Consider the following 12870-nt stretch of genomic DNA (forward strand, 5'->3'; position numbering starts at 1 on the left):
TCTCACTAACTTGCATAGGCCAGATTTGCATTTGTGGTCCTCCTGCCTCAGCCTCCTGAGCAGCTAGGGTTATAGGCCTATATCACCATGCCTGGCTATCTTTATGTTCTAAATATTAAACACAATTTTACAAGGAGGACATGTTATTTTTAAAAAATCTTTGCTGCTCTTAGCAACAAGCTTTCTGGAAAGAGTAGTCTATGTGTAGGGTCTCTATTTCCTCTTTTTTTTTAAGCCTGCAAACTCTCATAAGGTAACTGATGGCTTCCACGTCACTGATTCCAACATTGGCACACTAGATGTTGGTGCTGGGCCCCTCCCCCACTGCTGGACTCCAAGGCAGACAGATGAGCCTCAGCAGGGTGCCATAGAGAGAAATCTACCCCCTGCGAGGGCCTGAAAGAGCCTGGCCGGCTCCGATGCTCTCTATGGGGTCTGCAAGACCTCCTCGAGCAAGGCCGAGGGCGAGAGCTGATGTGTTCTCTGCGGCCAGGCCTTACATAAACAAACAGCAGAATGTGTTCATTTTTCTATTTTCTGTTTACCCTTCTATCACACAGATAAGAGGTCGACCATTTACTGTGTATGGAAGCACGCCAAAGGTTACAGGACACGAGTGTAATGCAGCCAGCAGCACTTATAAAGGGTTGGTCCGTGCGACAGCAAATAGACACAGCTCTGGATAAGTAGGTGGGATGTTTACCAAAACTATGAAATGATACATTCACAAGAAGAACCGATACCCCGGAATGTCGACAAGCAGGAATAAGCAGGAATAATATAGCACAGAATGAGGGCCATCTGGGAATGAAGGGTGCCTCTAGGAACTCTGTGTATTCTAGGCTGATGTGAAGGCAGTAAAATGTAACTCATGTTGCAGAAAGTTACACAATGAGCTCTCCCCGAGAGGCCCCCTCCTCGTCCTCCTTGTTCCCGCTCCCTACAGCTCCAGTTTCCACCCTGTGTTCCTCCCGGGAACATGAGCATCCCCAAGAACAAGCACGTGCAGGTCCCCATGCAAGGGCTTCTGCACATGCAAACCACACCAAGGAGGAGGAGGAGGGAAGACCCCCAGCACACCACAGCCCTGTCAGGGTACGGCCGCTTGGGCAGCACATAGCTCTGAGATTCATTTTCTATGTGCGGTGTTTACATACGTTAGGAAATACGGTTCCCATTTCTTTCTGCAACAGCAGCTATAAATTAAATGTTGGAAGTGTTTGGCTCCTCTCCTCCCATAGAAGGTCTGGCAGGAATTACTGAGGGCCCAACACCAGGGAGCCAGGGCTTGGAGGGGGACTGATGTCTTTCACTTCTATCCTTAAATTAACTAGCTAACTCAGTAGTATCTCTTGAGCACCAACTCTGTGTCAGGTACAGCTGGAGGTGCTTTGGAAAAAAGAACAATACAAGACTAAAATCTCCGGCATTGTAGCACTTTGATTGTAGGGACAGTCACTCCTTTTACCTCCATGTCTAGATTTGGGGCTGTCAAGCTATCTGCAGTTGGAGACTTTAAAAAATAAATGCAAAGCCAATATGGTAAGTGTTTTAATCATGGTTAGCGTGGGTTTTCTAGGGTTCTTCCTATGTGCCGGCCATTGCTGTAGACACCATACAACTATGAATTCATTATAGTCACAAAAGTGCTGTCGATAGATTCTACCCTGATTCCATGCCACAGGTCAAGCTACTGAGCCCAAGGACTTTCTAGCAAATAGAGTGATAGTCCAACTCATGCAGTCTTGCTTTAAAACCACACTCCTTGCTCTAGAATTGGGCCAATTACTGCAGGAAGATTTCCTAGTCCTAGGAAATACTGCTCCCCAAATCATACTGGTCCTGAAGCTCGACATTTAGTCAAAACAGAACAACTGCAGAGGGCCCAGGGGTCGACAGCAGGCAGTTTTTCACATGTGCAGCTTACAGAAGTGGGCATGCAAGAAGCACCAGAGAGCCTCCCTTTTCACTAACTGCACAGGTATGGCAAATGCTGGCTAATCATGTGGAGATAAGTAATTCTGTAGCTCAGCCCAATTAAACATGCCATTTAATACACTGCGGCTCCAAATAGATCTCTTTCAATGGGCCATTCTAAATACTTACTACCTACCCGAACACGGTAACATTTTCCTCCATCCGAATCCTGTTGATTTTATATTTCATTGAATCGGAAGTAAAGTTCACAGGATGCACTACAGGTAATAGCAACTCAGCAAAAATTAAAACAAATGCACAAAGCAAGAGAGCAAATGTGATCCCAGACTTGGGAATAACACTCAGGAGAGACTAAGCATTAAATAATCAAGTCACTAGGACTTTATATTAATCCAGAATAACCTCAGCCTCCAAGACTCCAGTTGTTTCTAGTAAATAAGTACAATAACCCTTCAGAATTTCATATCCCTCTATCTTTCTCCATCTCTGTCTGTGGCTCACACCACACACACAGAACCACTTCCAATGATATCTCTATCTTTATATTTTGTCTTTGCTAGGTAACAGTAATGTGGCTAATACTTACCAAATGCTTGCTATGTTTCCACTGTGCTGAGCACATCACTTCGCTCTCCCTGATTTACTGCCCTCAACAGCTCTGCCAGACAGGCGTTATCATATTGTCTACTTCTCAGGAAATTGAGGCTCAGAAAAGTTCGACTATTTGCCTCCATTCACATGACTAACTGGTAGCAGACCCAGTATTCACACCCAGGTCTAGATGATGGCCCTGGCGCTGTGATCCTTCTACTGCATTCCACCTCTTTCCTGTATGTCTGGAAGACTGTAAATGACTTCTGACTAAGAAGGGGTGGGATTCAAAACAAGAGGCTCTTCTCCCTGATAACTGCAGTGAGGCCTTGCACATGACTCCGGACACAGGTCCTGGCTCCGCGTTCGGAGCAGCACACACCTGAACTGCAGGTTCAGAGTAGGCCACCCGCAGTCTGCCCAGATGCCTTCCGGAGGTTGGAAGCTTTACAAGTACTGAGAAAACAGTCAGGGAAATACGCGAATCATCTCCCTGAAGGCCAGCCCTCGGCACCTCCACCATCAGAAATGCATTGCCTCCAGTGAAAAAGTCAGCTTCACAGTATAAATCCAATGGAGCCCCAGGAAGAAAGGCAATGGGAAGGGATACTAGGCTTTCCAGTCAGGGTTATAGAAACCACAGTCATCTGAAGTTATTACATGCCTACCCTTCAGGGTCTCAGTGGCTGAACACAAAAGACCTCAAATGTGCAGAAACATTTCCAAGTGCCAGTCTCTTCTGTGACTTTCAAACTGATCTAGTTTGAAAACAAGAGCTTTCACCCAGAAAAACAAGAGCTTTCACCCAGCATGTGAGATTCAGGTTTGGATCTTTGTCCTTCTGCATTATCACTGGGACAAGACCCCATCCAAGAAGTGGGTGCTCAGGGTGGTGCAGGCAGCAGAAAGTGGCACTGTGGGCAAAGCCGCAGCATCCCACAGGACGTGGCCACCACCTGTCTTGGGTGACGGGAAGGAGGCTGCCACAGCAGGTGGGGAAACTGAGGCTCCAGTCTTGACACACATCCTCACTGCATCCAGGAGCAATGTGAAAGCAGATTTCAATTCGAAAACATTATACATCTCAAGTGTAATTAAGAAATTTCGACTGGCATGAATATGTAATGTACACACTGCTCGCAGATGCCTTTTCTGCCCGACAGGCTGGTGCTGACTTTAATTTGGAAGAAATCCATTTTCATACAAAGGTAACCAACAGTGACAGGAAATAGGAAACCTACATCATTTATCTTCTGTGAACTTAAAAAAAATTAGTTAATTGCTTTTCTAGGAAGCTATTTTACAGAATCACGGTCCTTCATCTTCCCACTCTCATTCGCGGCATAAACGCTGTTTTTTAAATGCCCATCATGAAAAGGCTGTGATTAATCAATACTCCTTAAACCATTTCATTACGCATTTTAACAAATAAAACTCCAATCAGCAAAAACGGTCACTCTGTTCCCTTGGATAAATCAGTAACCACTACTGAAACTTCTACCATCCAGTCTCACAATACTCAAATGTAGGGGTCTCTTTCCTGACCAACTAAGCCGTAGGGAAGGAGGCTGCCTGTGCCTCCTGGCTTCCACGTGCTTCACTCCCAGCCATCAGAGCCCTCTGCCACTGCAGATTCAACTCATCCCTATTTATTAAAGTGACAACAAACAAGTTAACATGCGTAGAGTTTGGAATACCATTGCAAGAACTATAGCCTGCCAAGCAAACTGAATGCAGTTTCTGTCTAGATCTGAAATCGTATGCTAAGGTGTGTGCGAATTGGGGAAGGAAACACTTCACTTTGCTTGGAAATACAATTTGCCATGCCCTGTCCTAGAATGTCCTAGAATGTTCTAGAATGCATGCTTCAGCCATTCGTTAAGTCCGTTGTCTCTTGCCTAACAGTAAACACCTTCCAAGTGGGCCTCCTGGGAGGCACTCATAATGAGGGGCGGCGCCGGGAATAAGAGACTCGGCTATAACAACAAAAATATGTTTTTCATTAAATACAAAACCGAGCTGGGAAAAACCAGCCAAGAGGCAGGTGTATCAGTTAAAGAATTCCCTTGAGGCCTTTAACTTCCACATCAAATTGCACTGGATTTTTCTACACTAATTACCTATTATTGAGGACTAAAGAATTATAACAAATAATTTGCCGTGGCAGCAGATAGAGTGCAGATGTTGTAAGAGAAAGAACGGGGAGTTTATGAAGTGTAAAATCAGGCAAAACACATTCACAAATTCTCCATTTTAAAAAATAACACAGAATTACTTTTCCACTACAAGGATGATGAAGGTGAGGAAATTTTCCTCAGGCTGGAAGGCCAATTTTAAATTTAGTTTGGATTGTAAGTGAAAGAAACTGCAAATTAAAAGCTAAGAGTCTAATTTATGCCATTCATGTAGATAGATAGCCTGGAGGCTGAGATCACATCCTAGATTTTTTTTTTTTTAAATTTCCCACATTATACTACACCTAGTCATTGATCTGGTTTTCTTATGAGAAATGTACCTTCTCAACGCAAAACAGCTACTTTTGCAGCCCCTCTTGTTTTTACATCATTTTAAACTAATGCTTCCTTTCAACCTCTAAATACTTCACGTTGTGATAATTGCATCCTGCAGCAAACATCCTAAATAACTCTAGTCAAGTAATACAAGTTCCCTTCAGGTCATTTTTTTTTTCCTGTAAATTTCCCTAGAAGACATCTTCCCTACCTCAGTGGAAATTAATATCAGTACTCCTGAGTTGAAATTTTCATAGTGATAGTATCCATATAAAAAATATATACAGGTATGACTACTTCTGAAATTGTTTGTTACATTAAATTATTTCACCCCTACCAAAAAAGCAAAAGCATATATTCCCTCCAAAGTAAATCCGATTGATAAAATTGTTCAGCTTCTATGTAACGGTTGTGGATCATATAGAAATGATCTACAGATACTGAACAATGTACCTACAAAAGGATGTTTGTTAACTGTCTCTTAGAATACTGTCAAAAAAAAATCCTTGTAGTAGAAGGGAGGGAAAGTGACTCATAGACATTGTTTGGCTACTATCAATGAAAGACTCCTTTTCTCCCTATGATGGTAGGCTTACTAACAAGTGTTTCAGGATTCAATGTATAATACCTTTCTCAATGAGCAATGTGTTTTACTTTAGCAAGGACTGCATTCCTTCCTCCAAAAGGATTCCCTACCAATTAAAGTATTATTCTACAAACAACACCACACATGTCTTTTTTCAATCCATGATGATCGGCCTCTGATGTTTCAGGGCACAAGGCGAGAAGGGTAAGGCTGACAGGAAGTGTCCTTACACGTAGGGGAAATGAAATACTGGCCGTATAAAGCTTTGATTTCTATAAGTATGCATCTCTATGTTAGGCATGGCCCCTCTCTGTGATGAGCGAACAGTACAGGGCATGTCATTCCCGCACTGATCTTCAAAGGCCATCCTGACAATATCCAAGTTGTTAATGACACACTCAAAAAAGGTATCCGCAGAAGACTGTGCTATCAAAAAACAGGCATCTTTTCCTTTTAACCCGACGTATATCGACCTACCAGGTTCCAAAATGAATAAGCAAATTATTACCTAATAATGTTAACATTGCTTTGGTAGATAAAAACCATTTTAGCAAAGAGTCAATAGGGATCCAAGTTATAAAGAGATTCCTGTGGTTTAAGTTAGTCACCACGCTAGAGGTCATTTGGCAATGATGACAAAAACCCATGAGCCTGATGAGTTCAGTTTTATAAGATGGTCTCTGTGTGTTTTCTATGGACTTTTAAAACATAAATGCTTGTAGAAATTACATTTTGCCTCCATTAATTCCTAACGAGCACTTTCTAGAGCCTATCGTAAATGTGTAATCAAAAGAAGTTACTGGTGTCCATGTCACTGACTCTCCTCATTAAAACCTGTGTAAACATTTCCAAGGGTACAAAGGACATCTCTGCTAAAGGTGATATGTTCAGCTCCCATATGGCCCACGAGGACATCTGAGGAAAGCAACAAGAAATGTCAAATCATTTGTTTCATTTGGCTATTAAATCAAATTAAGATACGAAGATTATGTTGGTCACACTGTTACTCCATCTTTAAAAAGAACAGGTTAACCCAATGTGGTGGTACAAGCCTGTAATCCCAGCAATCTGGGAGGCAGAGGCAAGAAGATTCCAACTTGCCAGCCTGGGCAACTTAGTCACCAAGCAAGACCCTGTCTCAAAATAAAAAAGCAGGGGACAGATATAGCTCAGTGGGAAGGCGCTAGTTTCAATCCCAGGTATCCCAGAAAGAAAAAAAAAAAAGAGTTATATCAAAAAGAAAAACAACTTGATAGTTCCTAGGTAGTGTTCTAGGACTCAGACTATTGCAGCTAATATCCTATATCATAGCAAAACAACAACAAATATGCCTTGTCCTGCTTCTCCTCTATGTGCTCTTAAAAACAATCAATTTGGAATATAGTGTGATATGTACTTCTTTAAAACAAAACTTCATTTTCTGCCCAGGTTTACTGTGCAAGTGACTAACTGCTGACCGCCCTTCCTAGCTGTCAGCATGCAATTATTCGTTCAGAATTCCAAAATTCAACACATCCACACACCTCCTTTTGTAATGCAAAAAACAAATACCTTACATAAAATAGAAACGCAAACCAGAAAAATATGGACTCAAATACTTCCCTTGGTTCATCTACCCACACAACCAAAGATTATTTTTATATGACAAGGAGAGTTCAATAACAATTCTAAGCAACACCAATGAATCTGAATCTTGAATATTACAACAGGGATGGGCCATCTGGGACATCTGAGTATTCACCATATTTACACTGAATAATTTAAGCAAGTACTTTAAAAATTATTGAGTTCTTGTATGAATTTTTTAGGATATTTTAAAATGTAAAAAAAGTTAATATTTTGAGTTTTTGAACTCTATAAATTATATAAATTATAATTAGATAAATTTTTATATAAATTTTATGTAAATATTTTACCTCTTACATGTTAAGAAGTATAGCCTTAAAAATGCTTCAATTTCTAATATATCCCATTTCAGTCAGTACTACCTTGCTCACAAAAGAATTTCTTAAACTATAGTGAAAGAAGCAGTGCTTCCTTAATATGCAGCCTACACACACACACACACACACACACACACACACACACACAACTCCCCCATTGGTACTTTAAAAATTCCAATTATAATGAATTGGAAATGTTAAGAAATCATTATTTATGTCCGTCCATCTTGATAGGGATTGCTACAAATCCCACCACATGAACTCACCCACATCGTCAGAGAAAAGACACCTGGATGTTGAATTTTCAACCATCACCAAGCCGCGTAGCTTCTTCAGTGGCATGAAAGTGACACTGGGAAAAGACTCACCTCTCCTTGCTTCGGGATGCTAAACTTGGAAAGCTTGGCCTTGGCCCTGGCCGACTCTGGCTTGCCAGCTGGGACTCCCCTGTAGGACGCATAGTGCACACCAGCTTCCGTGGACGACTTCAGCTTGGGAGACTCATCAGGAGCTTGATCCTGGCCATCCATCGGCCGCACATATGCAGTTGGTTTCTGCTGGACCAGGCTGGGCTTTGAAGCCAGGGATGGAGGAAAGTTCTGAACACAGTGTCCACCGCTGCCGTGCTTCGTGGCCATTGTAGGTGGCCTTTCCTGGGTCGGAAGCCCCACCTCTACATTGCACACTTGCTTGGCCCGGGGCTGCTGTCTGCCAACACCATCTCCAAGCAAGGTCCTGAGAGAGCCCTGTGGTGCTGAGTCGAAGAAGGAGAAGATGACAATGAGCGACTCCACGTGGAACACCCCAGGTTTTTACTCTGGTTCTTTGGGTTAGCACAGTGTGCAAAGCAAGCACCCTACACTCCTACTTACCTGTTCTCTGCTGGCCATCAGACGGCGGGTGCCCAGCCTTCTGCCAGCCCACAGTGCCTCTCTTATTCTGCTGCCCGGGGCCGGCTGCTGGTGTGGAGGATGCAGTGCTACAGACAGATGGGGGCTGGGGCTGGGCTCTTGAATCTGCAACAAAATGTTCATCGATCTTGTTCACAGGAGTCTGAGGAACCCCTGGTTTGGGGACGCCAACAAGATGACTCTGATTGGATCTATCAGTTAAAAAGTCTTTCATTTCATCATAATTGCCTAACGTATTCTGGATCCGGTTGGAGAGCTCATCCCCCTTGTTAGTCTGGAGAAAGAAAAACACATCCATGCTATGGTTAGCGACAACAGAAATGAAACGATGATCAGGTGCCCGCACGGATCACACAGCCAGGCTAGCCATGCTCAGAACGAGAGCTGAGAGATAAAGTCAAAATCCTCAAGGCCTCCAGAGATACCTGTCAGCACCCTGCATCACTCCAAAACTGGAAGCCAGTGATGAATGGTCTTAGGGTACATAAGAGGAGTTTATTCTTGGTATCATATTGCAGTGGAATTATACTACCTGGAAATCAGAAAATTGACTACTGCAAATTCACGAAATAGTCTAGGTCTTTCCAGGATTGGATTTTTTCCTTTTTGTAGTTCCACTGGAGGCTTTTTGTAAAAATTCAGAGTTGATTCAGAACTGGTCTGCTTCCAATTTGCAAATAAGAAATTATTCTTCTCAGAAACCCAGACTGATGGGTAAAAGAAGTCAGGGAGAAACTTAGAACATGGGGCTAAAAGTGCAAGAGCTTGCCAGCCTGAACTACACACAGGGCCATGCAGCCTAAGGTACCAGCGAAGTCTGGAAAGAGATTCCACTTAGAAACAAAGGTTACATATCTGGCCTTCGGTAAAAATGAGAAGTGATTTTAAAATTTCGTTTTCATTAGCCCTGTTAAGTACCCTGGTCCCCACATGACCCACACATGTCAAACATGTAATCCAATTTCTTTTGAATCCTGTTGGTTTTCTAAAAGCTGAGAAAAACACAAATGGCACTGACTTTGAAATATCAATACAGAGCTTCATGAAGTCTGCATTATGGATAAAAATCACCTCAAGTAGAGCTCAATATTAAACAGAAGTTACATTTTACTGAAGCAGAAGCCAGTAAAGACTAGACCCGGGCATGCTGGCTGAAGAGGCAGAGGCTGCCTGGAGTCTGTCGGGTCAGCCCCTTCCATCACGACCACCATCATGGCAGGGTGAGGGGTCAGCGAGGGGTGAGGGCGAGCAACCAAAGCTGTCTACCTTGTAGGGCTCACTGAAGAGGGAGTAGCTGGAGTTGAACGCGCCACCATCCTGTTGAGTCTCCTGGTTTCTTCTTTCCCGTTCTTTCCTCCGTAACGCATTCCTATCTGGCTCATAGACACTGTATCAGGAGAAAGAAAGGAGAACAAACCCAAACTTTAAAGGGTGAAGCACACTGCACCGTTCACCGGGATGCAGACATCTGGGTGATGGACAAAGAGCAATAACAACAAGAACATAGGTCCAATAAAGCCAGTCTAATCAGGCCCTAGGAGTCTGGTACCTGATAGTGACCTTCGTTTGGGGAGAGAAGTCCTCAGAACAGGTTTCCACCAGTGTGAGGCTTCTCTGCCTGATACATGAAAAAGGAACCATCTAAACCACTTTGTCAGGAGAAGACTGAGAGCAATCGGAAGGCAGAAAGTAATTACAGGGATGTGTAAATAGGAATTATGAGCATACTTCCTCCGGTGACACAGCCTCTGAGTGTTACACGGGAATGCTTCTGTTTGGGATTTTTTTTTTTTTTTGCATGGCTGTGTTTCTGTAGTGATTCTCTCATTAACTAGCTCCCTAAACAGCTGTTATGACTCCATGCTGCAGCAGTTTCCACAGTTATGAGCCATGCTCTGATCGCTGCTAATCAGTCAAGTCGTCAAATGACTCCTCTTATCAATTCTTCCTTCTGACCCATTTGACACGATCGCTCCTCCTGACTATGAAAAATGTTCCAAGAGGAAGGGGTACATCCTACCAAGGGAGCGAACACAAGTTGAATTATGTTGTGTTGCAGGAGCGTAGCCTTTGGGTTGAAGAAAATTAGTATCTAGTCTCTCAAAATACAACTATCAGGTGGCCAGACACCAGACCATTGGAAGAACTAAGGGAGAAATCCAGTGTTCTTCCTCTAATAAGAAGATTATAAAGGGGCTAATGCAATTGGTGATAGCAAGTGACCTGTTCTTTGGTGGAAGGAAACACACTGGTTTCCTCTGGCCCACTGGATTTGCAGTAACAACAGAAGTACTGCAGTACTACCAATCAGAAAAACTAACACAGCTGTCAAAGCTGGCACTGACCTCATTTCCCAGAAGCATTTAATGTAAATGGCTTTGCCATCACCGTGTAGCACTCCTGCTTGACCCAGTGCACAGATTACTGAGGTGGGGACCAGGACACCTACTGCTAACTGGAGCTGTCCCCTCATCAGAGGCAGATGACAGAAAGCTGCTCAATCTCTCCATACCCCAGTGTCTCTGTTAAAACGCAGGATGACCTACGGTGTTGTCATCAGGTGTCAAGGCAAAGACAATTTATAAAAGACCTTGGCAACTGTTTTAGTGCTTCAAAATCCAGTGGACTACTTACTGAGGTAGGTTAACAATAAAAGGATCCGTGCACGCAAAAGAATTTAGTAAAATAAAAATGTTTAAAGCTAAATAGCTATCTGTAGTAAAAGAGGGTATTTGTGTTCTGTAGCTGTAGGGAACACAAATAGCACAACTGTAAAATAAGTACTGCTTGTCCTAGCTCTGCCTGTGTGGCCAGAACATATTTTAAATTCTCTGTCTACGGAGTGATGCAAAACATGCTTCTGGCAAAGCTGCTACAGCCCCTCAGGCATTTAATTTAAATTTAAAATTAGGGAATGTTAAAATATCCAGAACATGGAGACTATTAGCATTTTAATTCATCCTTAGTACATTACCCGAAGTTATTAGGTTTGGGAGTCCAACCAGCGTCCTTCAGATAAGGGAGGCTGCTGGCTCTGGAATCTTCTACCGACCCAGAGGCTCACAGCTCCAGCACCACGGTCACTTTCTGGGGAGGCTGTGGTGACAGTGACTGACATAAATGAGGCACAAGGTGGAAAAGATACTCTCATTCCCAGAACCAAGCTTCACGTTGAAAGGGGAGAGTGCAAATGTCTCACCCTGCTAGCGGACGTCTACCAGATGAAAGCCCGGTTTTCATGAACATTCCATGGGCTGCACATGGAGACAGCTCTGAGGACACATGATTCATGCTACGGATGAGTGTGAAGAGGGCTTTAACCAATAGGAGAATTCTGGTTCTATTAGGAACTTGTAGCTTTTAGTCCAACATTAGCATTTGCACTGAAATATTTAATAATAATAATAATGACAAAAGATCACACTGCATGTATCAGAACTCTCCTCTGGTCTCCACCCAGGATATGGAACTTCACAGAGACCTCCAAGAACATGCTGGCCACCTACACCATGTCATGCCACCCAAACACAGGACAGGTATGATTCATGAAGTGGCCTTATGTACGACGGAGCTGGCAGGTGGTCATTTAGGGTGATGCTGGGCTTCTGAGACAGTTCCAAGCCCAAAGTAATACCTCCTGCATCTGCTGGCTGATGACTGAAACTCCACAACTAGAGAATCGTTCCTCTGGTTTAAGATGTCTTCACCCCTGTAAGAAATGTAAACACCACAAGAAGACACTTTAAACCCGACCAGCCTTCACTCTATGTATCAGTGTGAGTGCGTGTTCCCCAAAGACCAAAGGGAAGGGACATCAGTGTCCCAAACAACCCAAATGGGAGGTGTGATGGGAAAGGCAAAGACAAGGGGAGAATCTAGAAACACATTACAGACTCTACTTATTTTGCAACACAGCTTGGATGTTTAAGGCAAAGGCAACAGGATAAACGCCAGAATGAATTCAGCAGATCCCAGACTCAATACATTCCCAGGGCCGAGTAGGAAAGAATATGTCATAATTTGCAAAAGCTGAAGACGTGGGGAAGCCACTTCTCTCTAACTAATCTGCCTGGCTCCCAAGGCTGTAAGCCTGAGGGTACAGAAAGCACTCCAAGGTGCAGCTCACCATGAGCCTGTGGCTCCTCGCACCGAGCAGGAATGGACCACTTCCATATCACCCACTAGCGGAAACACACCGCATCTTTGCACAGGACTGCCGCAAAGCTTGTGCCATACCTTCCCGCCATCGGGCACAGTCAGGTGACCCCGACGCTCACCATGCCCACTTCTTCAAAGGACAGTGAGGAAACACAAAAGCGAGGCCAGCCTGCTCCCACGCCTTCTCTTTGGCATCTCTCCCAGTCCCTCGCCCTCACAGGCAGCTCTGTAAG

The 12870-nt window shown here is 43.7% G+C and overlaps 1 protein-coding gene across 1 annotated transcript in view; it reads right to left on the reverse strand.

Annotated features, from left to right (window-relative positions):
• Positions 1-12726, reverse strand: part of Aff3 (AF4/FMR2 family, member 3) — a 383610-nt gene extending 370884 nt beyond the window's left edge. Inside the window, exons 1-5 of the mRNA XM_005400832.1 lie at positions 12716-12726; positions 12114-12188; positions 9746-9866; positions 8441-8753; positions 7937-8322 (exon numbers count right to left, since the gene is read on the reverse strand). Coding sequence (XP_005400889.1) covers positions 7937-8322; positions 8441-8753; positions 9746-9866; positions 12114-12188; positions 12716-12726 — 906 coding nt within the window. The remainder of the gene's footprint in view (positions 1-7936; positions 8323-8440; positions 8754-9745; positions 9867-12113; positions 12189-12715) is intronic.
• Positions 12727-12870: the final 144 nt, after the last annotated feature.

Source organism: Chinchilla lanigera, unplaced genomic scaffold, assembly GCF_000276665.1.
Source record: "Chinchilla lanigera isolate Chin_1 unplaced genomic scaffold, ChiLan1.0 scaffold00069, whole genome shotgun sequence".
Classification (NCBI taxonomy): Eukaryota; Metazoa; Chordata; class Mammalia; order Rodentia; family Chinchillidae; genus Chinchilla; species Chinchilla lanigera.